This window comes from Musa acuminata, chromosome BXJ1-7, assembly GCF_036884655.1.
Source record: "Musa acuminata AAA Group cultivar baxijiao chromosome BXJ1-7, Cavendish_Baxijiao_AAA, whole genome shotgun sequence".
Classification (NCBI taxonomy): Eukaryota; Viridiplantae; Streptophyta; class Magnoliopsida; order Zingiberales; family Musaceae; genus Musa; species Musa acuminata.
The window spans coordinates 6788132-6815474 of NC_088333.1; the positions used below are offsets into that span (position 1 = coordinate 6788132).

At 37.1% G+C, this 27343-nt stretch overlaps 1 protein-coding gene across 3 annotated transcripts; it reads left to right on the forward strand.

The window, feature by feature from the left end:
• Positions 1-1095: 1095 nt before the first annotated feature.
• LOC135582680 (uncharacterized) lies at positions 1096-27334 on the forward strand. Of its 3 annotated transcripts, XR_010514980.1 has the most exons (23): positions 1096-2251; positions 6492-6607; positions 7284-7492; positions 9876-9995; positions 10781-10909; positions 11040-11165; positions 13279-13334; positions 13456-13555; positions 13662-13779; positions 14758-14967; positions 15139-15460; positions 18214-18307; positions 19768-19876; positions 20085-20356; positions 20438-20565; positions 20739-20973; positions 22900-23088; positions 23184-23473; positions 23617-23797; positions 23899-24141; positions 25097-25214; positions 25429-25543; positions 26715-26797. XR_010514980.1 is itself a non-coding variant. In XM_065191407.1 (22 exons), exons 1-22 carry the CDS (start codon positions 1398-1400, stop codon positions 27056-27058), a joined length of 4332 nt encoding a protein of 1443 aa, XP_065047479.1. In that variant the 5' UTR covers positions 1097-1397; the 3' UTR covers positions 27059-27334. The 3 variants fall into 3 exon arrangements, 1 of the variants encoding a protein (XP_065047479.1); XR_010514979.1 differs by having other exon boundaries at positions 25097-25543; XM_065191407.1 differs by lacking the exons at positions 25097-25214; positions 25429-25543 and adding an exon at positions 26911-27334 and having other exon boundaries at positions 1097-2251.
• Positions 27335-27343: the final 9 nt, after the last annotated feature.

The following is a 27343-nucleotide window of genomic DNA, read 5'->3' on the forward strand; positions in this document are numbered from 1 at the left end:
CTCTCTCTCTCTCTCTCTACGGTACGTTAAAGGCATGCAGACGACGTTGAAGTCCTCGTGACGACGGAAGACGAGATCCAAAATGGTCTGTTTCTCCCAAAAGCTACTTTGCCGAAAGATCCAATGAATGCTTAATCGCAGCAAATCTGTGCAAATGCACGCCCAACGTTGAATCCTTCCTTGGCGACAAAGGAAGAGCAAACACCGAACACCCAACCCAAACCGATTCTTTTCCGCACTGTGCAGCGGTGAAGGAAATGTCAAAAAATAATAGTAAGAAATGATTAATACACAGTTTTCAAAGCAGAATTACTTGTGATTTATAATTTAGTTTGTACAAATCCATGAATAAACTCTTGACAAATTCATCATTTATCATTTAAAAAATATAAATAAATCTCTCAATTTTATGTTTATTATAAAAATCTAAATACTACTTAAGAAATATATAAATATGATACCAAACGATAATGTTAATTACATGAGAATGACTTAATTTTTTTTTTTAATAAAAACTATAATAAATATTTAAATACATAAATTATTATAAATTTATGATGGTAAAAGATACATTGAGTCGATCAATGAGATTATCAAAATTGAATATTATTTAGCAAGTCTTGATGAGGTAAATTGTTTTTGATAATAATATAATTATTACTTAGTCAATTAACTTGTCAATCGAATCAGATTAACTCATAATTTATAATAATAATAATATAATAATAATAATAATAATAATAATAAAACCATAAATCTTAATTATTTAGAATCAACATGATAAATTAATTCATAATCTAGGACTAAAAAAATGCACTTTTTTTAGATTATTTTGATCATTAAAAGTAATTATATAATTAAGGGTTTTTTTTTTCCTTCAAAAGTTCATCCTTTTATTTTTAGCAAATTAAGTGATGTTAACAACCCGAAATTCTATAAAAAGACCCCGCAAAACTCGGTTTACGCTGTCCGTCTTCGAACAGGGAACGCAAGCTCCATCATCAACGTTTCGCCACGTAACAACATTATCTCATCAACGGGTTACGAATCACGAGGCGGGTTTGGTCTGTCCGCACAACTGACCGGTGCGCTCACCGCCCTTCTCTTCTCCTTTTCTCGCCTGCCGACTCGTGTCTCGCCCATGTTTTTCCCTCTTCTCTGTTCGCATCCCTCTCGGGCGACCGTAAATAGCAGCATCTGCTTGATGCGAGCGATCCCCGTATCGCCTTCTCTTCGGTCCTCTCGTCAAATTTGGCAAAGCAAAGCAAGAAGAGTGGAGAAGCCCCCAATCCAATCCAACCCAACGCTGGGTTTGGGGATCGTTTCTTCCCCAAATTCCTGCCCGATCGACGCCCTAGGGTTTCCCCAGTTCTCATGAGTTTCCCCTTCCCCCGCCCATGGCCGCCGCGTCTGTCGTCGTCGTCCGTGTCTTCCTCCTCCTCCTCATCTTCCCTGATATCGACAACCCTCGGCTGGCGTCCGCTCTTGATGCGACTGTGGCGGACGACGACGGGCCGTATCGCAGTGAGCGGTTCTCGATCCTGAGCTATGAATCCTTGTGGCACGACTACTCCCCGCCCGCCCCGCCGCCATCGCCCCCTGACCCGCCTTCGTCTTCCTGCGAGGGCGACCTTGGCGGCACCGGCGACTTCAATACCCTCTGCGAGCTCCACACCAGTGTGCAGCTGTCCAGCGACTTCTTTGCCAAGGCGCACGGCAGCTTCGTTCTCTACCCCGACGTGGTGCTCAGTTGTTCCGTCGCCGGGTGCTCCATCGTCGTCAATCTTACGGGGGAGATCCGGATCGGGCGGAATGCCAAGATTGCGGCTGGGACTGTCCGCATGCAGGCGGGCAACATGAGCCTCGCCGAGGGTGCGGCGATTGATACGGTAGCGCTGGCGGGGGATCCGCCTCCCCAGACCAGTGGGGTTCCCACGGGGACTAATGGGGATGGCGGTGGGCATGGTGGGAGAGGCGCTAGCTGCGTGGTGAAAGAGGGGCAGACACAGGAGGACTCCTGGGGAGGGGATGCATATTCCTGGTCCACGCTGATGAAACCTGACAACTACGGCAGCAAGGGCAGCTCGACAAGCACGGAGAAGGATTATGGAGGGGGAGGGGGTGGACGGGTTTACTTGGTGGTCAATGATGTGATTGAGGTTAACGGTAGTATTACAGCGGATGGTGGTGAGGGTGGCTCTCTAGGTGGTGGAGGGTCAGGTGGGAGCATCTTCATCAGTGCGGCTAAAATGTAAGCGGACTGTGATCTCAAATTAGCATACTTGGCCTATAGTTGGTAATTATATTGCACACACAGCATTGTTTGGTGGAAATTATACTAGCTGATTGCTGGTAGTACTTATCATAAACATCATAAACCTGGATGCTTTGTTCAACTTTAGGTAACACAATAAAATCAGGATGCTATTTCAGCACAGAAATATAAAATTTTGATCTAAAACAAAAGGCTAAAAAATTATGATTTCCTGAAGTAGCTAATGCTAAAACTGTTCTCCATGAATAAGCACTACTTCCTCAGATTCAGCTTGGGGCAGTAGAAACTACAGTGTTGACCATTACAATATATACTTTCACATATGATTTTGCCAGTTTAAATTATTGTGGTAGTTACAGACCAGTATTTTTTTAGTAACTTAAACTTAGAGTAAAAGAAATATGTTTTTCTATTTGACATTTAAATCCAAGTCACATGGTTCTCCATATCAGCATCTGCTTTATTGGTCTACGTTTAGGTTGCATGTCCAAGCATGAGTTAACAAATGAAACCACTCTTGTAACCCGTAGAGGAGAATATTATAGGAGACATATGTGTGTTTGAGGGTAAAGGGAAATAAGAAATACTGGTTGCTTGAAATGACGTTTGGGATTGATTTAACTAGTTTTGTTGGTGCATAGTAGAAATATTAAGATTCCTAGGTTTAGGTTTGTTATTAGTTATATGATTTTGGTTGTGATCTGGCCTGTATTAAGCATAATGGATTATGTAAATTTTTTGGACTGGGATTAGTTGGAAAGTTGGCTGGTTGGATGTCTAATTTGTTAAGCTTGATCAGTAATTGGAGGGTTGTCTAAAACTGGAAGCAATCAACTGGTAATTGGTTGGAACACCAATCAATTGAGTTAGAATTGGTTTCTTTGAATTGTATGATTCTGAGATTGGACACACTGATTTCAATTAGACGTGAGGCAATTTGTGAATTTCACAAAAGTTTGGAGGCTTTTGGTTTAGATTTGGTTGATCTTCATGCATATCTTGCAAATCTTGTTGAAAGAAATGAAAACATGGGCCAGCATACTGCAATATTGATTGTTTGTGAGAGATTGAGTTCATCTGACCCTTGTTGGAAGCCTATGTGAAAGATGCTCAAAAAGTGGGAGCACAATGCTGTATTTCACCTAGTCCGAGAGGCTGTGGTAACTGTAGTAGGATGAGCCAGTTCCTGATGAACAAGCTGCTGTGAGAGGGCCATGTTACCGATAGAAATCCAACTTAGTAAGAGAAGAAGTGCCGAGTAATTGATGAAGAGCCAAGTAATTGATGAATGGGGATTCTAAAATGATTTTCTATTTTATTATTCCCATCATCGATCAGTGTGACCTTTGAATTACCAATTTCGTAGGATTGAATTGCTTAGAGAGTCTTGTATATGCTTTTAAAATTTGTATCTTCTTTTATAGAAATTTCTTGGTTGAATTGGTCCTAAACCTAAGTTGCTGGGTGATTGGGTCTGATGACATGGTTCCTGTCTCTTGGAGATAAACCCTCTAGATTTTTGCAATCATTTGTTTGCAATATAATTTACTGGGCTGCATGGTATGATTTGGCCCGTTTATAAAGCATTAGAAACCATAAATTGTGAGCATCCAATTGACACCAAATAAATTCATTGCAGAATGACTTAATAAGGTTCTTTCACTGCTTATACTTTATTCACTCTCAAGGTGAGATTGTGTTGTGAAAAGTAGGAAGAGAATAAATAACAAAGAAAAAGGGTGGCTTCGTAACAAATAAATTGTTAACTAGTGGCATACATGTTTGTTAGTGCATGGTTTTGGTTTGGCCTTAAGAGTATAAGAAACCAAACCTATTCAGAAACATTATCGTCTAGACCTTTATTTTAATGAGCAATCTAAGCATGTCACGACCCGGGCCTGATGGACTAATTAGCATATCAATTTTGTTTGGCCCAAACCATTGGCCAAAATGCTTAAGCTGAAGTTAATAGTAATACACTCATCATACCTTTATAAGTCAATCTTAATCTTGTTCACTTTCGATGTACGATCAATCGAGGTGCTATAATTTTTCCCACTCAGGGGCTTGATGTTCTCATCAAGGTCCAACATAGCCCAGACCAAACCCTAGCATGATGCATGTGAGGTGTAGCATAGTGGTGGCTCCATGCTGTGACGAGTCTTTTGACTCTATCTACGGGCAACCTTTTTCTACTCGAGCTCCCTCATCATGCTTAAATACTATGTCGACTTTGGTATCAAATGTCATGACCCAGGACTGATAGGATAATTGGTCTATCAACTTCGTTTTGCCCAAACCACTGGCCAAAATACTTATGTTGAAATTTATAATAGTATACTCATCTGACCCTTATAAGCTAATCTTAGTCGTGTCCACTTCCGATGTGGGACTAATTAGGGTGCTACAATTGTAACACCCCTGATTAGTCTCACATCAAAAGTGGGTAAGATTAAGATTGACTTATAAGAGTCTGATGAGTATACTACTATCAAATTCAGCTTAAGCATTTTGGTCGGTGGTCTGGGACAAAGCCCATCAGGCCTGGGTCGTGACATTTGGTATTAGAGCCGATTTAGTATTTGAGTTTGGTGAGAGAGTTCGAGTAGGAAAGGGCTACTCGTGGATGAAGTCAGAGGACTTGTCATGGCGCGGAGCCACCATTGGGCTACTCCTCACATGAACCATGCTAGGGTTTTATCTAGGTTATGCTGGGTCGGGAGATTGTAAAACCCTGATTAGTCCCATATCGAAAGTGAGCAAGATTAATATTGACTTATAGAGGTTTGATGAGTGTATTACTGTCAACTTCAGTTTAAGCATTTTGACCAGTGATATGGGCTAAACAAAGTTGATAAACCAGTTTGCCCATCAGGCTTGGGTCATGACAGAGCAGCCTCCTAAGGCAAGTATGATTGAGACATGTAAGGTTGCGGAGGTTGCATCGTTGCAGTGTACTAGAACTTTGGCTATTGTTATTGATCTATTGCTCTATATCATAAAAGCAATAAGACTTGGGAAAAAAAAGAACAATTATCATCATACATCAAGACCACAATTATCATCGTACATCTAGACCATAAGATCGAGTACAATGAGCTCATACTAGTGTTGACATGGTAGAGGCTCGGCTGCATCTACTCAAAAGTCTTTGATTGCCCTTCCCTTTCCTCTATCTTTCCGACCATAATCGATATGCGTGGATCCTCTAGCTCTGTGATCTAATCCTAGGTGGCATGTGTAAAGTGTTGCCCATTCGACCGTGCCCTGTTGATGATATAAGAATTGCTGTTGTTTTTTTATTTTCTTTTCTGTTATGATATTCGCTAGGAACTGATCGAGTGAGATTACTTTCTGAGATCCAGATTATCCTTCTCCCAATTATTTTGGTTTTAATTTTTCCATTATTTTGCATATGGCTGGTGTTACTGTTTTTATTCTAGGACTACGTATTTTCAAATAACGTGAGTCATCCTGGGAATTAGACCTAGCCTGACTCCCTGATGGTAGCCTAGTTGCCTAGGTTTACCATATTGATGAACCTGATTATAAGTCAGCTCACTTTTTGGCTTTGTTTCTGTCTGGAAAATATTATATTATTTTTGAAAAATAGAAAACTTGCATTCATATGGGGAGAAAAATTGTTCTAGAGCAACTTTAGGATATCTTATAGTTTATAGAATAAATGTAATTTTGTAGATGCCTTATGACGCCCTTATGATGCTAGGATGATTCTTACCATATAAGCTGTAATAACATACAACTATTTATTATGTGGGCAACCTACTTAGTTTTGTCACAATGAACCTACATGATTATACATATGTATGTATGATAATTCCAAGCTTCTTGGCAATCACTTTGAACAATCACTTTACATACACTTGTGTTAGACATTTCACATATATCTATGGGAAAACATATCAAGCTTGTGCAGTCCTAGCGACTCGACAGCTTCTTTAGTCTTATAAGCCTATATGAAGGTTGATGAAATAGTCCAGTTACCTAGGCCAATGTCAAGATTCAAGACTAAGCAGGAAAGATATCATGCATCTTTTAGCTTCTTATTGACATAGTATAAGTGCATGTCAATTATTGCCCTTATTTTTCCATGGAAACTTGTATAATTCGTTTAATGACGAAATGATGTTTGATGCTCATATTAAATTATCATGAACTGTGTGTGGGGTTTATTTAATTCCTCCTTGAAGAGCAGGAAGGGCACTGGAAAAATAAGTGCTTCTGGTGGTAGTGGTTTGGCTGGTGGCGGAGGAGGACGTGTTTCTATTGCAGTTTTTAGCTGGCATGATGATCCACGTGTTTTTGTTCACGGTAAGTTATGGTTGTCCATCTTCGAGTATTGATTGATATTTGTACTTATTTGTTTATTTTACTTTTGCATACGTTAATTTTCATGTGCCTGTTATTTGTGCATTTAACCATATGCATGCACACTGCAGGATTCTTATTTTGCATGCTGATCTATTTTTGCTATTTTTGTTTTATTCTTGCGTGGTTATTCTTTTCTTAGCTAATTTAAACTTGCTTGGATACAAATTCCTGCTAGACTAAGCTAATGGTTGTTACTTAGGGAAGCACACTTCATCTCCATCTTGCTTGAACCATTTACAGTTTGCTTTGTATCTTGACTTTCTAGAACCAACACCTCCTTTTATGTTCCCCCAGCTGAATGAGAGAACTTGTAAGGAACACCAATACTTTGGATAGTCCCTTAGTCACTGTTTGATTGCTTTCCTTTATATACCTTTTAATGTTCTTATAATCTTTTATTTGGAACTGAGTTGTAATGTATCCAATTTATCTTACCAGGGTAAGCCAAAAATCTTATGCTTAAGCACTTCAAAACCATGGTTTTCATATGTTAAGTGCATTCTTTGTTTTTCAGATTCTCCATTCTTGGACTTAATGATAACTGTTAGCACTTTTCTTGTTAATGTCGCTGGATTTTGAATTTCTTGGATGCTGTATAGTGATATTGTCTGTGCAGGTGGAAGGAGTTTTGGTTGCCCTGAAAATGCTGGAGCTGCAGGGACTCTTTATGATGCAGTTCCCAAGAGCCTTATAGTTAGCAACCATAACTTGTCAACACAGACTGACACACTTTTACTAGAGTTCCCTTATCAGCCACTTTGGACTAATGTTTTCATTACAAATTGTGCCAAAGTTGCTGTTCCTTTACTTTGGAGTCGCGTACAGGTCAGTTTCTTGTTCTTTTATATTATTTTGGTCATTGATCAATAGTCATATACCAAAACATCTGCTATGACTACATGTCACAACATGCCTAATCTGTTGTGTTACTCAAAATGTCTATAATATGTTTTTGAATATTAGTGGTGCATGTTGTGCTTTTGCTTGGTTAGGACATGTTTTAAAGAGATAATTGTTCTCATTTACAAGGTTTTTATATTGGGTTTATGGGTTTTTGATATGTTGTCTGCATGACAGTGATTTAAAAAGCGCTAGGCGCCAAAAGGCGCCAAGGTCCAAAAATGCCCGAGGCGCTAGGCGCTTGCCTAGGCGCTCGCCCGAGCGAAGCGAGGCGCTAAAATATAAAAATATATAATATAATTATTTAAATTTTTAAATAAAAATATGCTATTAAATTAAAAAAAATCTAAGATACAAAATCACAAAATTAATAACATTAAAATAAAAATAATATATTATTAATCTATTAATGAAAATTAATCATTTCAAAATTCAAATAAACTTAATATTAAGATTTAAGAGTATACTGAGCAGTCTGAGCTTGACGGAGAAAGGAAGCAGCGTCGGCAGCGGCGAGCGGCGGGGGGAAAAGGAAAGGGAGCGGGAGGCGCGAGTAGCGGGAGGGTTCGCGGGAGTCGCGAGCAGAGGGAGGGCTCACGGCAGCTTGGAGGGCTCGCGGGAGGCGCGAGCAGCGGGAGTCGCGAGCAGAGGGAAGGCTCGCGGAAGGGCTCGAGGGAGGCGCGAGCAGCGGGAAGGCTCGCGGGAGGGCTCGCAGGAGACGCGAGCAGCGAGAGGGCTCGCGGGAGGCGCGAGCAGCGAGAGGGCTTGCGGGAGGCGCGAGCAGCGGGAAGGCTCGCGGGAGGCGCGAGCAGCGACAGCGGGAGCAGCGGCAGCGAGCGACGAGATCGCGATCGCGATCGAGAGCGGCAGCGACAACAGGTTAGTGTTGGGTTAGGGTTAGGGTTGGGGTTATATCGGTTTAGTTGGTTCGATTGAACCAACTAACAACCGAACCAAGATCGAACCAGACCTAAAATTCTGGTTCGGTCGCCTTGGTTTACCCAGGCGCTCTCCCGAAGCGCCCAGCGCCTGGGCTCGGGCGAGCACCTAGGCGGCGCCTGTTTGAAGCGCGTCGCCTGGGACATTAGCGAGGCGCTCGGGCCTCGCCTCGCCTCGCCCGAGCGCCTAGGCGAGCGCCCGAGCGCCTTTTGCAATCACTACTGCATGATATAGCTTGGCACACTAGTTTGTGCAAATCCCTTATGCTGGCGGAGACCAGTCAAAAAATCTTTTAATCATAATATGAAATCAATATATTAGAAAAGGGATTTGCAGTATGTGGGTGGTCAAGTTATCACATGGTGCATATGTGGAATGCTAAGGCATATGCAATTGCTTATGTAGTTTAATTTAAATATCCAAAATAACATTATATCTGTGTGATTAAAGAATATACAATCAATTCTGTATTGTTAATGGTCAAGTGTATGCTAAGACCAAATCATAAATTTATAGCTTTACATTTATGCTCATTAAAAAGTTATTTTTTGGGGAAGTTACAAAAGACAAGTGAAATTTAACTTATGCATGTAATGTCATCTTGATCCATATATTTTGCAATTGGTGTCATGTATTCCTTTGTCTTTTAGAATTGCTATATGATTATATTTCTCTATTGATCTTGAAAACAAGTGATATAGGTATGTAAATGATATTTTGTACATAAATTGTCTTATATTGTTGTATGTAATTGTTTATTTTACCATTCTCAATGGATTCTAACGGCTGTAACTTTAAAATTAGGTAAATTTAGAAAGCGCTGACAAAATAGTTAACCTAACTTTGCTTACTTTGGACCCTGTTATTTATCATTTATCTGGGTTCAAGTACTCCTTTGACTAGTAAGATTCATGTTTTATTATGAAAATATGCTTCAGTTTTGCTCCATCTGTCATGGCTAATTAAGATATACTAAAAATTTGAATGTGGGTCATATAATAGTTGATTGTGGTTGTCTGCCATAATCATTGTGATTTGAAAGGCATCTAGTTTTGTATTTAATGGTCCATTGAAACCTGCTTTTTGGTGAATTGTTCTTCTGGGTCACATTAGAACATGATTATGTATTTGCTCTAAATGTTTCTATGCATGGTATTGCTTGTTTTAAATGTTGCACAAAACGGTTGATATAGATGACTTAGATGTGGGTATATGTTTGAATGTCTTTGATGTGGGTAACTGTGTACTTCTTTTGTCGTTTATGGTAACAAAACAAAGTTCTTTTGTTTCTAATGTCCAATAATTAAATTCATATCGTGATAAGTCATTCACATGCTTCTGAATTTGCCTTTTACTATATTCTTTTCAGGTTCAAGGACAACTTAGCCTTCTTTCTGGTGGTATGTTGGCATTTGGTCTGACTCGTTACCCTTACTCCGAGTTTGAGCTATTGGCTGAAGAACTTTTGATGAGTGACTCAATAATTAAGGTGCCCCCACACACCCACTCTAAGTATTTGTTTCTTGTCTTTTCTATGTCGACTCAAGCAAATTGTCACTAGGCATTTGCTTCTGTTGCCACATATAGTGAATGGTAATCTGCACTTTTGCTTCTTTATATGTTCTTTTCTCTGTGTGTTTTTGTGTTTAATTTGATATAGTTGCATCAACAGCTTGCTGACTGACCTGTTTAGCACCGTAACTGGCTGTTTACAAAAATTGAAGCAAACTTGGAAAATGAACTATAGGATAAAACTATGCTTTGGCATTCCATGAGGTTGAAATTTGCTTGTACCTAGCATTTACATGCTTGGACTTTGTTCCTTTTGACTGTAATGAATAGTCATTATGGAACTTTGAAGTCCTGTTAATTGGTGAAATTGTTCTGAATTAGTTGTACTATTTGCAATTGCTTAAGAAAGTGCAAATATAAATTTGAATTCATCCTGATGACAATTTTAGTAAACTAACTGTTGGTTGATCATGTTTCATGATAAAATATCCTGAAAATTTTCTCATATAAATAGTCAATTCTTGTATGTAGTTATGTACCAACACATTATCAAGTAGAATCCATCATCTTTGCCTGCTGTTATCTTCATAGATGCGTTTTGGTTGTTTAATGAATTTAATGAGTTAAATATCTTTTTCACCACTGTCTTTCACTCTTTTTTTTCATAGTATACTGCTCACTTCTTTCTTTCAATATATATCTTGCTCTCTTGTATGTCATTAATCTGATATCAGCATTTTTCATTTTGTTTTTGGAATTTAGGTGTTTGGGGCTTTACGAATGTCTGTGAAGATGCTTTTGATGTGGAATTCGAAAATGTTCATTAATGGTGGTGGGGATGCATTAGTTGCAACCTCATTACTTGAGGCGAGTAATTTGATTGTTCTGAAGGTAGTCTAATGATTCTAAGTTTGTAATGAATTTTGTTTGGTGATTAGTCCTTTTTTTTTTCCCCAAAAAAAGATAAGTAGTGCGCAAAAGATGGCAGAAGCTCTATTTTCTAGCTTTGTTTCTATGTCAGGAATCTTCCATGATACATTCTAATGCCAATCTTGGAGTTCATGGTCAAGGCCTGCTTAATTTATCTGGACCTGGAGATCTAATTGAGGCACAACGTCTGATATTGTCACTCTTTTACAGCATCCATGTAAGATATAGTGTTTATGCAATGTGTATATGCTTTAGTATATGTAATTGCATAATAGTTTTGGTCACAAGATCTGTTGCAGTCGAATATGTCATGAAGATTCTTTTATCCTTGAGTAATGATGTACATCCTTTAATCTTGGCAATTGTCATATTTGTTAATTTGAACATTAAATTGTTTTATAGTTATTTTTGGCAATCTGCACAATATTATCTCAATATTATCTCAATGATGTACCTGTTCTTGTTTCTGATCAAAAATTGTCTTTTTTTTTTCTCTTTCCACCTTTTGTTATCATGTATTTATAACTTAATGCTAAATTGCTTATCTTGTATATCTACATGTAACGCTGGTCATGCATTTATGTGTACAAGTTATTTGTAATGCAAAACCATGATGTATGACACGTCTAATCCTTTGTACTTGAGATTGACTGGTGGATTGCTACTTTTTTTTGTAACTCATGCAAAAATGTGTTCCTTGCGAGCAATTTCATGAGTGTGAATAAACCAGGGTCTGCTGTACCGAACAGTACTGCCCGGTACAGGTGGTATGTACCGGTCCGATAGGTTGTTGGTACGCGGACCGTCTGTTACCGGTTCGAGTGCACTGTAGCATTGTAGCACTGCTATAGTACTCGACACACCTGGGTGTACCGCTCGGTATACCGTACCATACCGGTACCGAGCCCAGGTCGAAATACCGGTACGGTACGGTATTGCGAACCTTGGAATAAACTATATAATTTCTATAAGCTCGCGATTTTAGGTAATTTAGAGGGCCACACATGAATTTCACTTATTTTGAAGAGTACATAGTTGAATATATTTTTCATCGCTACAGATACATCCTTGGTCATCTATATATTTTTGTTTACCTCATAATATAGTCATGAACACTGGTAGAACTTAGCAGACAATGTTTTTTTGTCTGTTTGTTAATTATATTATACTGTATATTATAAGATTTTATACTGGCTGAGGAATGATTTAGTCTTTCCTTTGTTCATCTTGTTCTTGGAATCTTAATAAAGGTCCTAGACAGTAGCTTCAGAGTTAAATAGTTACATGGTTGTGTACCACTCAAGGGAACTTTCTTTTTGATGCTTTAATGGTTGAATTAGGGTTAACTAATACAGAGTCTTTTTTATTGGTTGATATTGTAAAATATTTGTCTCTGCTGAGACATCCGAGTTAGTTAGTGTATTGTTACATAAGTGATAGGTCTGAGGTTCGAGTCTACGTGTTTATGTGTGTGTCATGTATGCCGTTTGATATAATGGAAATTTCTTCCTTTTTTTATACATTGTAGAATACTTAGAAGATCATTTGCTGAATGAACATCTGGCATTCTGAAACCTTTTTTTATCTAGAAGTTTGTGGACTCCTGGGACTGGGGCTAAAAGGCTATTAAATCAAAATAGTATTTTTGCAAGGTGTAGATATGAGGCGCACCTTTTGTTTTTCTTTTGAGGATCATATTAGATGATTCACATGCATATCTTCTCTAGGAAGTAATTCTAGTGATTTAGCCTTCCCTATTGGCACATGCAGATTCCAGGTGATTGTTAAAGAAGAGTATTTTGGTATGTAGTTCAAAGGGATTCTTATAGGTTAAATTTTCAACCAATGAGACTATTATGGGTTTGAATCTTGGAGACAGTCTCTGCTTGCAGGGTAAGGCTGTTTATTATACCTTGGAAAGAGCCTCATGCGTGCAGCCACCTTTTTTCGCAAACATGTATGCATAGCTTAACATGAGTTTGATCACCGCCGCCAACCTTTTGGAATCGCTCAATGTATATTATGTTCAAGCTTTTGGAAATTTATATCTGGTTGTGTACCCAAGAATGTTTTTCTGTTTTTAGTCAAGATGAAAAATGATGTTAATAACTGATGAATATTATTCCTACAGATGCTTGCCTTTTACTTTGTACAGACTGGATTCATTGCATTAACTTGCATCATATGGTTGCTAATAATTGCTTTTAAAACTTCTCTTCATGAACAAACTCATCATCCCATATTTCCACCCTTTAGATCCACCATCTCAAGAACTTTTGTTTCTTATATTTTTATTTATAATGTATAGTTACTATTTGGTTTTTCTGTAGGTTGGACCTGGTTCTGTTTTGAGGGGTCCACTAATAAATGCGTCCGGTGATGACATGTAGGTTTTGTTAGTTTTTGTCTTTGTTTCTTTTGAGAAATATCTGTGTGCATTGCTTGTGTATTATTGTGTTATGATGTCTGGTTATATAGTTGAATTCATTGATCATATGTGGTCTTAGGGCCCCTAGGCTGAATTGTGAGGAAAAAGATTGTCCTTTGGAATTGATTCATCCACCAGAAGATTGCAATGTTAATTCTTCATTATCTTTCACCCTTCAGGTAGTTCATTTTGCATTTGTTTATTTATTTATTTATTTCAACTCTGTTTCTTCTAGGATTTCGATTTGCCTTAGAATTTTACTTGTGGGTGTCTGTTTCTTTTCAGATTTGTCGTGTTGAAGATATTGATGTTGCTGGACTTGTTCAAGGAACTGTTGTTCATTTCCATAGGGCACGAAGTGTAGTTGTGTCTCCTACTGGAAGAATTAGTGCAACTGGTTTGGGTATGATCTATTTACTTCAAACTGGTTTAAAGATAATGATGATGTCTTACATATATTACATACACCATTTATGTTCTGTTCCCTCACTGATTTTAAGTGCGTAGTCTTTCTCAGTTATTAATGAAATAAACAGTGTAGTGGGTTATATTATGCCAGCCTAAAAGTACTGGCTACCTGGCAACATAGATGTTTTGATTCCATTGATTCATTAAAGGATTTAGTTGCTTTTGAGTGTTTGGACCAAATTTGGTCAACTTATGCAGGCTGGTTCTAGTTAGCATATTTCTTTTGACAAAATTGTAAGTGTTTGTTTGTGTTTTTATGGTTCAATCCATCACAATACACTAATAACATCAAAATCAATTACAAGTCTTGTTCTCTATCGATTTTAGAATTACTAAGATTCCTTTGGTGGTTCCCTGATTCTCCTGCCATGTTTGGTTTGATTGAGGGATGAAACTATGATTTGTTGGAGTTAATCACTTCCTAATATATGTTTCGGGTGTGTTTGGCTATCCATATTCCATAAATGTGTGTATTGTCACTTTTTGATAGTTACCCATTTAGCAACTATAGGCTTTACTGTCATGTTTATCATGAAAGTGGTCAAATGAAAAGTGTACTTTATTTATTTTAAGCTATTTTTTAAATGAAAAAATCTTTGAACAAAACTCATATACACTATTTGTTTCTTTTCATCATCATTGTAGATTGTTCAATACTTCAATACTTCAATTGGCCAACATGTCTGGTCAGTTTATGCTTGCCAGCTGGCTGACTTGTCTCTTTAATTTTTCATTTTAAGTAGGTTAAGAGGTTTTTTGAACATAAGTGTTTTCCTATGAAATTTGATAAGGTTTAAGATTTTTTTCTTGTCTCTTGTTCAGTTTTTTCCTATTTTATTCTTTATCAACTATGATGTTTAAGTGACTAATCGATAAATTTAACTTGAATTTTTCTTGTTTTACTCATATGCAGGCTGCAAAGGTGGTGTTGGGCGGGGAAATATATTAGGCAATGGTCTAGGTGGTGGTGGTGGACACGGTGGGAGGGGTGGAGATGGCCGTTATGGTGGAAGCATTGTCAAGGGTGGCATTGCTTATGGAAATGCTGAATTGCCATGTGAGCTTGGTAGTGGTAGTGGTAATGACACTGTACCATCCTCGACTGGTGGTGGTGGTATCATAGGTATATCTTATCTACCATCAATTACGTTTTTTGACATATTTTGCTAGTATGTAGTTGTAAAAGTTCATGTACAATATGAATTCTGATATCTGGAAATATGTTATATACTTTTTTACATTATGTTGATGCTTTCGGCTTGGAATTATCATGCTATCATGATTACCTTTACAGTGATAGGGTCGATGGAGCATCCATTGGTTAGTTTGTCTGTTTATGGCTCAGTTGAAGCAGATGGTGAAGACTTCATGGAAGCTGGTGTCACTATTGGCTCATCTGATGGAGGGCCTGGTGGTGGTTCTGGTGGTACTATTCTTCTATTTTTGCATTCTTTGACCCTCAGTGATTCTTCTATCCTTTCAAGTGTTGGTGGGCATGGCAGTCAAAGTGGTGGTGGAGGAGGTGGTGGTGGAAGGATTCACTTCCATTGGTCCGACATTTCTACAGGGGATGAATATCTTCCACTTGCAACTGTGAAGGGAACCATAAACACGAGGTTTGATTGGTTCTTGTGTCTGCATTCTCTTAGTCTTATATGTCTGTCTTATTCTTATATGTCTGATAATAATTAAACTTAATGGAATAAGGTTGCCATTCAAACTATGTAAGTTTGAAAGTTTATATTAGTGAATGTTGTGCCCTTACAATGCTGTGATTGGTGAGCTCTCCTTAAGAATTTATAGGCTGTAGGACTTCATTATAGTATTAGTTAGATAATATCTTGTGTCATGTCAGAATGATTGTGAGAGACATCTTTGTATACACTTTGATAAGCATTTTGTTGAAAGGAGCTCCCACAAGCTAGTTGAATCTTCTTTCCAATATTAGGTCCAGTACAGTCAACGAATCACATATGCTGGGCCTGCTTGATGCGGTACGATCTCACTCAGATCTATCCCCATACAAGATTTACGATTTATTTAGGTCTATTTTGATATAGTATATGTCAATAATTTCTACTTGTTTCTCTTGAAAGCGATTTTGATATAGTAGTATATTGCAATAAATTTGATATGGTTATCATTGAAGTCATTTCCCTCTAGTATATTAAATGCTTCTAAAACTGAAATTTCCTTTGATCATATTGGGTTGTGGGTAGTGCGAAATCGTAAAGTGGACCAATCGCTTGGTTACTGGTATTGATGGTAATTTTAACAAGAATTGCTTGCAATTCAACATGACCTTGTTGCAGCACATATAAGTCAATCTATGAACACAGCTAGTTCCGTAAGAGTTAGGCAGTATGCAGGTTTAGGTTTAAATTGAGTATATATTGCTTAAGACTGTGGCTCAAACCACAGAGCAATACAGATTCAAGCTTCGCTTACCAATCTTTTCCAACTAGATCCTATTTGGCCCAACAGGTCACATTTCTTATGCAGGTTAACTTTGATCTCTGTTAAGTGAAATCAGCTTGCTCATGGACAACTGAACTGACTCTTAGTTTAAGCATTATGTGGCTAACATTCACATTCCATACTTCATTGCCTACAAGCATGAATGCATAGCTTTTTATGTTTCTGCTCAAATGTGTGTACCAAGTTAGCATAATTTGTATTGTATTGTGTGGAATGTATGTGGAATTCTTGCTTCTGTTAGCAGCAATCAAGGGCTGTTGTCATAGCTTTTATTATGTATTTATTACTATGCATGTGCATGCTCGTGCCTGGTTGTATTCCGTAAGGTTTAAAATATCTCTCATATTGATTAGCATGAGCTGGTATTTATCAGGTGTTGACAACTAGCCCCCCCCCCCCACCTATACAATTCCTCTTCTTTCTCCTCTGAATAATTATCCTTTTCCTTCTCTTCTCCTCATTCCCGCTTCTTTCCCTCTTTCTCCGAGGTACAGGCAGTACCAATCTGTACAATGTATTGGTACGTTGATCCGTAATGGAACCACACCAGTTTGACCACCAACCGGTATTGACACTGGATTTAGATTTTAAACCTGCAATTTGAAGTCTTGGTATTCATATATCTTTGCATGACTAGGCATGCCAATGTTTTAATTACATGGTACCTTTTGAGATTTGGCTGGCAGTGTGGCACCTAAATACTGGTCTATGGTATATGGAGTTGTACTGTTAGAACTCTGGCAAAGACTGTTACAGTGTCACAGTTCAAATATATTTTCAAGTCCTTAGGTTGGATAAGTATTAACGAATGTGTTCTCGTCTTCTATTGGAATAGAGAAAGTCCAATCTCTTTCTCTTAAAATATTTTTGTAGTAATTAATAATTAATGTGATCTTGCTTTATGCAAATTATGGTTTTCCTGCATAGTTGGGAATATTATATCATTTGTGATTCTTTTGATGTCTTCTCAAGACAATACCTGAGTGAAACAGTGGAGGAGCCGAGTTGAGCATGATTTTGATTGATGTGGATGGAGATGAAGTATGTAACGCTTGAGTATCTTGTTAGTTAAAACAAAAAGAAGAATAACCTTTAGTCTTGTTGAATTAGTTAAGGTCAGCTAGATTGGGTTTGGGTCAGGGTTTTATTGGGTTGACAACAATCTACTCAGTCCTAACTTGACCCACGTATAATTGGGTTATTAAATCTCAACCTGATACTGTGCATTCTTTTTCAGGTAAACCACATGAATTTTGTTCACTAAGACCTAATGTTGATTGAACAATAAAACTATAAAGATCTACTTCATGAATTGTAAGTTTGCAAGAGGATACATTAGTTAAATGATAAAGTATTCACATGTTGTTTTTGTTGTTTCTGCAACTAGTCAGTTGCATATTATTTTTGTTCATAATGGTTGAAATTTGTCAATAGATCATTGTAACATATTATGTCTAATCCCTGCCTCCAAATCCGTTCCTTTGGGAACAAAATCCAAAATCCTGGCCCTGGTTGGTCATGTACCTTTTGTTATTGTGTGTGATGTTCTTTTATTTGAGGTTGTCTTTCTTAAACTTTTGGAATAGTTTATTTATGCTTAATATTCAGTTTTAGAAACATCTTTGTGTTAGTTCATTATAGTCGATTAATACTTGTGTTTTAAACCTGTCACTGATGAGAAGCTTTTGTCCTCGTGAATTTGCCTAATGCATTGATACATGTTCTTTTTTTGTTTAGTAAAGCTAACAAAGAGAATTCTATCTAATGAAGTTTTACAAAATACAATTGCAATATTTTTGTTATATAAAATAATTGATGAATAATGAAAATCTTACATAAATACGGTTAACTTTTATTGCTTTGCATCTTAATCATCCACTTCTTCTGACAGGGGTGGCATCAGCAAAGGCCATGGTTTGGCAGGGGAAAATGGAACACTTACTGGAAAAGCATGCCCCAAAGGCCTGTATGGAATTTTTTGCGAGGTAACTCATTAGTTTGTGCTCTATCCATGAAGGCATTTTATATGATTCTTCTCATTTTTATTTAGTTTAGTTACTGTACAATATTATAGTGCTTCACATATTTTAGTTCTATTTGTTCTTCTAAGGTGGCCTTTTATGTGACATTAGTCAGTCTATGAAATGATGACCTTAGGTCAGTCATATCAGTATTACGCAAGAGTTCACTCAGTGAGAGTGGCAGCACTAGTAAAACAGAAAGGGAATTGATGAATGACTATATCCTAGTTCGTAAAGCCTTGATGTATTGTAACAAACTGTTCCAAGAATGAGAACAGGAACTATCCTTTTTCCATTTAGTTTTAGAATGAATTTAAGAGAGCTAACCATGCACATTCCTGATATACTTTTCTTGTTTATCAGTTTGAATAGATATAGTAAAGGATCTTGCTTGTGCGTGTGTGTAAAGGGGCTCATCTTGTTTTTACATGTTGATAACTTACATGTTTAGATCAATTGATCTTAACTAATTGACCTTATTATTTACTAGTGGAAACAACTACCATGAGATAGGATTGCTGGAAACAATAGAACAGGGGAAAAAGGAAACGAATAACATAGAAGAGGTGGACAAATAAATAGGGATGACAATAAGGAAGATGTAAGAAGAAAATACGTGAAATGGAGAAAAGAAGATAAATAACAAAGAGAAACAACTGACAAAATGTTTCGGCAAATAACAGCAAAGGAAATGTTGCAAAGTTAAATTGCTTGGTGGGTGCATCCATGGTTTTAACTTTTAAATACCAATATATGGTGCTGTGTTTAAGTTTTTTTTAATTGCCCATGTATCAAACTATTGTTTGCACTCCTAAAATTTTAATGTAAAGGTTCATAATTCTAAAGCCATGGAGCCTAATTTGAGATTTCTGAGAATCCGAATTACTTAATTATTATCATTTTAGTCTCGTCTTTAGATTCAGTATTAATTAGTGAATATGAGAGAAGTGGTGGAGCGCTATGATATTGTGTGACAGACCTGTGGTTATCACATATTGGTACAAAATGTAGAGGCAGTGCTGCACAGTGCCGTGCTTGTCCTACTATGTGCAGAGGTCCATAAAAGGTAGATTTGATGCATGCTAATGTGTGCTGTTGTATTCTCATTGGTACAGTATGTGGCAATAATGTGTATATTGATACGTTGCTACTATAGCACTTTTATCCTTGTTTGATAGCAAGTGCAATCTGCAAGCTGATAAATGACCAGTGTAGCTTTCGTTACTTAAACTATAGATGGTTGTGAATATCGTTGACAAATGGTGGCATTTGAAAGTCAACAATATTGTGTGATTAGTGTCCTTATTTTCTGCTATATATACTTGTTCTTTGGTATCTTTGTTTTGGTTTTCATATTACAATATTGTTAATAACCTTGATATTTCACTTTGTAATGAACTGTAAATTTTTTTTATATACTACAGGAATGCCCTCTGGGTACATTCAAGAATGTTACTGGATCAGATGAAACTCTATGTTTCCAATGCCCTTCTAATGAACTTCCTCATCGTGCTGTATACACAAGTGTTCGAGGTATGCGTAACATTTATTTTTCATATTTTTATAATAGCTGAATTTGCATTCTTGAGTATTTGGTAAATTATGTGTTAGTCTTTTGATCCATTTGTTTGGAGGTATTGGTGTAATATTAGTATTACATTTAATGTATGCTAGCTTAATTGATGAATTTTTATTGGATTTTCTGTGATATTATTTTTGAAGTTGCTAATAATTCTAACAGGAGGTGTTGCTGAAACCCCTTGTCCATACAAATGTATTTCTGAAAGATATCATATGCCACACTGTTACACAGCTCTTGAGGAGTTGATAAACACTTTTGGTGGACCATGGTTGTTTGGTCTTCTTCTTTCTAGCCTTCTTGTCTTGTTAGCCCTAGTTCTAAGTGTTGCACGGATGAAATTTGTTGGTACGGATGAGTTACCTGGCCCTGCTCCAACTCAACATGGGTCTCAAATTGATCATTCATTTCCCTTTCTGGAGTCATTAAACGAGGTTCTTAGTTATTTCTCTATTCTACATTTTTAAGACAAGTATTATGTCATTTGTGGTTATGACATCTTTTCTTGTTTATAGGTTTTGGAAACAAACAGGGTCGAGGAGTCACAAAGCCATGTTCATAGAATGTACTTCATGGGCCCGAACACCTTTAGTGAACCTTGGCATCTTCCACACTCTCCCCCTGAACAAATTACAGAGATAGTGTGAGTAGGATGTTTTATGAATCTCTTACCTTGGTTAAACATTACCCTTTCTTTTTTGTGATTCTCTTTTGGCGATGAATGTTTGTTTTTTCATCCTGTCAGTTATTTAAAATAAAACAGTATACTTGAGCTAAACTGATTTTGAATATTTTTTTTTTCGTATTCTTTCACAGATATGAGGATGCATACAATAGATTTGTTGATGAGATAAATGCCCTTGCTGCTTATCAGTGGTGGGAAGGTGCAATCTACAGCATTCTATGTATACTTGCCTATCCACTTGCCTGGTCATGGCAGCAGTGGCGGCGTAGAAAAAAGTTACAAAGACTGCGTGAATTTGTTCGATCAGAGTATGATCATGCATGCCTTCGTTCTTGCCGCTCACGTGCACTTTATGAAGGGCTTAAGGTTTGTATAGTATAGTTTATACCTTTGAATTATTTGTTGTTTCATTGGCTTATGTGAAGAACAGTCATATGAAGCTCAAGGATGGAACACATGGAAAACATACTAGCATGTACATGGATGTTCACATGTATAAATGCTGGAACATGCCTAGGCACACTACTATTATAGCTTTGCATGGCGCTTAATGGTGTGCAGCACATTAGCACATGGCAAGAGCTGTCCTTCCTATGGAATGTGTCCGCATGTGCTGGATGTACTGTGCCAGAAGTTTATTGACATGCATCATGCCAGCCCCTGCTGAAGGTGCCGTCATATAGTTTGGCCAATTCTTTTGGCTTCTGCCAATCGAAATTGTGCTATTACATAATAGTATTTGGAGAACCACATGCCACATTGATCCTCGGCATGTACAATGACCTGCCAGGTCTTTGTGTCCTGGATGGTTATCCACAGTCCCATTTTACTGGCTGAAAGTTAAATAGAACATTCATACTGATTCGCTGCAAGGGCATGGCCTCTATGTCCATACCTTGTTTCACTCCATAGTCCCCAGTGTAGCATGTACATTCTCTTATTGGGAAACCTGATGTAATAGATAAGAAAAGTACATGCTTATATTCATAGCCACAGTGATACATAATTTAAAAAAGTAGGAAATACAGTGAACAAAAGGTTGAAATGAAGTCATTCTCCAATAATATATATTTCTTTCATAATTGGCCTCAAGAATTTTTAGCTGGTTGTCACTCAATGCCTTCTGTAAGTCAGTTGCATCCTGGTTTGAACAGTCTTTTGGATATTGTCTTATTTGTAAGTTGTTCTTCCATGGTTAAATCTTTGATTGCCCTCCACCTTTTGCTCAATTATAAATGGAGATTACATTCTATAATGCAGTTGGCAAGCTTTTTTACTTCCATCTTTCATGGAATTGATAATTGGAGTGCAAGGCAGTTAGCAAGCTTTTCATCTACGTGATATTGTTTGTGGATAATAAGTTAGAAAGATGTCATCAAAATTCCTAACTTGTTGCCTTCTTAATGTTAGAGAAGACTTCTGACTGATAAAACATTACAACCTATGCCTTCCCTCCTTGTAGATCTTGAGTCAAATGGTCAAAGAATTCAACATGATTTCATTATGATGTATTAGCCATAGAAAAGGCACCACCAATAATGCTGTTTTTTTATTGGCAAAGACATTCACGCTCTAACCAACTAATATTCTAGTTCTTATTCATTTCATGCAATTTTGGAAGACTTGACTGGGGGACTCTTTGAGGCCCAGCTTTTCTAAGTGCAGCTTCTTGATGAATCTATAAATCAACTTTTTTCATAACTCAATATCGAACTACTTTTTATTGTTTTTCTGGCTGGTTGTGGGCGGTACAATTCAGTGTATTGCCTAGTACACTGTTATCATATTGGTCTGGAAGATTTTTGAAACTAGAGAAGATTTCTCCTCATATGGCATTGGTGCTTTTTGTGGTAGCAATGTTAAGGCCAGTAGGTGATGTCACTGGCAAGGACTAAAAAGGTGTTGTAATTTGGGTTATCATCATATGACGTCAGTACAATGAAAACCATTTAGGTAGTTTAGAATTGTCTGAAGAAGATTTTTAGGACGTTTTGAGGGGTGTTATTGCAAATTTAAGGTGCCCTGAGAGGCAGGAGCCAGTCCTCTTGAAATATTGAGTCAGGTGGATCTTGCCATAAGAATGTTGCTTAGTTATTCTGTGGAAAAGGCCTTCTACTCTATAATGGGCCACATGTTGAAAGGAGGCCATCGATAAGTTTGAAGGTAGGTAATGCATATCTAGAAATATGCTGCAATGAGCTCCAGGTTTTGTGGCGGTTTGCAGTATTCCACTTGTTTCTCATTCGACCTCAAAATTTCAAGTTTTTTATGTATCAATATTTATCATTGTAGGTGGCTGCAACTCCAGATCTGATGCTTGGGTATTTGGACTTTTTTCTTGGTGGTGATGAAAAGAGGCCAGACCTTCCACCTCGTCTCCATCAAAGATTTCCCATGTGTCTAGTCTTTGGAGGTGATGGAAGTTACATGGCTCCTTTTTCCCTCCACAGTGACAATGTCCTGACTAGTCTTATGAGCCAGGTCTAGTTCTTATTTTAAAACCTCAAACCTATTTCTGTAAATATAAAACACATCATTGATGAATACATGTTAATGTATTTTTTTTTAAATTGCAGGCTGTGCCACCAACAATATGGTACAGGCTGGTAGCTGGATTGAATGCACAGTTGCGCCTAGTTCGTCATGGGCACCTTAAAGTGACATTCATGCCTGTCCTCAGCTGGCTTGAAACTCATGCAAATCCTTCTCTGAGACAGCGTGGTATTTGCATTGATCTGGCCTGGTTTCAAGCTACTACATTGGGCTACTGTCAACTTGGTCTTGTTGTTTATGCTGTGCAAGGAGAGACGGAGACTAATGCAATTGATGGTGGTTGTAGAACTTTGAAGGTCAATCAGATTTTGCGGTAAGTTGTTCTGTATTTCTATTTATTATTTAATGAAAGTGTTTCCTTTTGCTATTGTTATTTACATTGTTGTCCAACAAGTCATAGTTGAAATTGAATTTCCTTCTTATTTGTTTAAATGTCGTTATAAATGTTCTCTGCAGAGTTCATAGCCCTCACAGGAACACAAAAGCTGGTAGTCTGAGGAATAAAGAAGCTGTTACACGTAAAAGGATAAGTGGAGGGGTTTTAGACAGTTACAGCCTGAGAATGCTTGCAGAGAAAAAGGACTTATTTTACCCTTTCTCTCTCATTGTGCATAATACTAGACCTGTTGGGCATCAGGTGCCGACTAATTTTAGATTTCAGGTCTCTTATGCCAATAGGTGAATGAATAACTTGTTGACAATGTTCTTAATATCTTGTTTAATTTTATTTTTTTGCAGGATCTTGTTGGTCTGGTCATATCAATATTGCTCTTGGCAGATTTCAGCTTAGTGCTGCTTACGCTGCTCCAGTTATATTCGTTTTCCATGGCAGATGTCTTCTTAGTTTTGTTTGTTCTTCCTCTTGGTATACTTTCACCATTCCCTGCTGGAATCAATGCTCTTTTTAGTCACGGACCTCGACGTTCAGCAGGCCTTGCACGTGTATATGCTTTATGGAACATTACATCTTTGATTAATGTCGTAAGTTTTCTTCTCTTGGTTCTTCTCACGCTATAATTTGTCACATCGTTTCTTTGTTTTGTTTTTCTTGTTCTGAAGTTTAGTTGAAGTATATAGGAAAGTTTCTTTTTACTTTTATCTTTATTAACTCCTGCAAATTCCATGTTTCATAGTTAACATGCATTTTAAAGTATACAAATTATTCTTTCAAGAGAGGTTACACTGCAAAGTGCTGGTAGTTTACCTGAGGTTCAAGCAGCTATGGGCATTGGAAAATGGAAGTCCACATAGATAGATCAAGAATAGTGAAACATCTGTGGGTTTTGGGATAGCATCAAATGTGTTTTTGTAGTAATAAACTATGGCAACTCCTAGATGAATTCTAGATATGAAATTGCTGGTATCATGATGAATATAAACAAATGCATTCCTATCCTAAAACATTTGGAAGTTCTACTTTGATCAGCATTGCATGTAGGTATTGGAAGGTAGCATTTACTGTAGTTTGGAAGGTTGTCTCTTCTGGTTCTGTCGTGCAATGCATGGGTATAGTTACATGATACTGGTACAAGGAGTTGTTGTAAGATGTCCAAAGTTGGAAATATAGAATAGGATATTGTATATTGCAGTAACAGAAAAATGTTTGAAGACAATTTTGATACAACAAACTTTGTCATTTCTTTAGTTTGTTAAAATTGTATATTAATGATGTATGATGAGTAACTATAACTTTAAAATATCCCTAATCTATTGATTACAACATAAACTACTTCCAGTAATAATGCTCTAATAAGTGATGAGACAATAAGAACTCGTGATACAAATATTTTTGAATAATTAAATGGCATATGTGACATCATATATCATCTTACTTATCTTTAAAACATAAATAGAAACAAAGACATCCCGAATAGTTTCTCTAATGATCTCCAAGTATCTGGAAGGCATTTATTCTTTTTATATTGGTTTTGAATAGCTGGAGGTCAAGGAAGCATCATCTGATGTGTCAAAGAAGGTACCCGATAATAATTTGTATTTAACATATAGCTGATACTGGACAGCAAGTATCCAGAAGTTTTCTTATGCCTAACCAGGTATATTAATTTTCATCTCTACCACCATGCAATTTCTGTACTTTGCAATGAGCTACGTGATCTAGAACCAAATAATTTGGTCAAACTGTAGCTTGGTACAACTCTTGAATGCTTTGATGCTGACAAGAGAAGCATCTTTTGGAGGGTTTTAGTTTCTCTAATGATCTCCAAGTATCTGGAAGGCATTTATTCTTTTTATATTGGTTTTGAATAGCTGGAGGTCAAGGAAGCATCTGATGTGTCAAAGAAGGTACCCAATAATAATTTGTATTTAACATATAGCTGATACTGGACAGCAAGAATCCAGAAGTTTTCTTATGCCTAACCAGGTATATTAATTTCATCTCTACCACCATGCAATTTCTGAACATTGCAATGAGCTACATGATCTAGAACCAAATAATTTGGTCAAACTGTAGCTTGATACAACTCTTGAATGCTTTAATGCTGACAAGAGAAGCATCTTTTGGAGGGTTTTATTTTTCTGGCTATTAGTAAATAATCTGCATTTACTTTATCTGGGTGCCATAGACTCCATCAATTGACAGAACATGTGCAATTCTTACAGTCCCCATTATCCTCTCTCTTCTTCGAAGAAACTATCATTACTGATCCTTGTTTGCCTAAGCAACTGCATCTCATCTGTAATCTCTGCTTATTAAAATTAATGCCTGCTCGACAGATCTGGTAGGGCTGAGCTGGATTAGAATATCAATAATACTGACATTGCATAAAAGAGGAAATTGGATCTATTTAACGAATGATGTATTGATTGTTCATCTTTGTAAACAAGTTAATCAGTGTCAACAATCAGCACTTTATTTTTCCAGAAACAATCATCACTTCATTTTTTAATTAAATAATTTCAAGCTTCCCCTAGAGGCCTAGAGAACAAAGAGGAAACCAATAATCTTCCAGTTCCAGATCTATGTATCCACATCATATCTGAACTCATGTGTGAGTTAAATTTTGTTCTATCCATGACATGCTTTTACTTGACATGTGAATGGTCTTTGTTCTAAGTTTTGCCTTGATAAGACCTAGGTCATGTGGAGACCAACTCTTATTTATTTACATATGGAATACAAAATGTGGCTCCTATATTATATATAGCACTTTTGTTCTCAGCTTATGTGCTGTATTCTCTGAGAATAAGAGAAACATAGGTCAGTTGTTAAGCCTTTTATTAGGGTTGAGTTATTCAGCTTAAGGCAGTTTGATATATTTCAATCTGTAACTTATTAATGAGCTTAGGACTGATCATTGGCTTATAGATTGTATGGCTTTCTGACGTGAGAGTTCCTTATGCCATTACAGATTATTCAATTAATAAATAATAGGTCAACAAGTTGTTAGCAATAATTATTGCATGCATCTTAGAAGAATGTGTTATCTAAAATCTTTAGCTTCACTTAATTCATGGCACTTCAAATATCTTTTATCCTTTGGTGTTTTTTTTTTTAATTTTGGGAAAAAGATGCTTATATCTTTACCTTGCAGATTGTGGCCTTCATATGTGGCTTTGTACATTACAAGTCTTCAAGTCAAAAACATCAAAACCTACAACCATGGAATTTGGGCACGTGAGTAGTTTTTCTGGCATTGCCTAAAAGATTAGTTTTCATTGCATTTACATAAAATATCTTTATGTACTATATTTCAACTTATTTGTGGTTGTTTCCTATTTTTTAAGCAGGGATGAGAGTGGATGGTGGTTGTTTCCAGTTGGCCTGGTTCTGTGTAAATGTATCCAAGCAAGACTTGTTGATTGGCATGTTGCAAATTTAGAGATTCAAGACCGTTCACTGTATAGCAATGACACAACCCTTTTCTGGCAATCATGACATTTTGAGTGGTTAGCATTACCAAAATCAAAGAACTCGATTTTTTGGAGTTACGATGTGAGGGTAAGAGGAAGAAAACAAGTTTTTTCTTCTTTTTTTTTTTCATCTGCATCAAGCCCTATTTAGCATTCTTGATGCAGGCTAAGCATCCCTCACAGATATTGTGCAGCCACAGTTTTCACTTTGTAAATATAATTATGTACGCCATTCTTTGTAGACAATCAACTTGTATCGACCTATAAATTGACCCTCTTCTAACGAGCAGGAAGTTTGATATCTGTAATG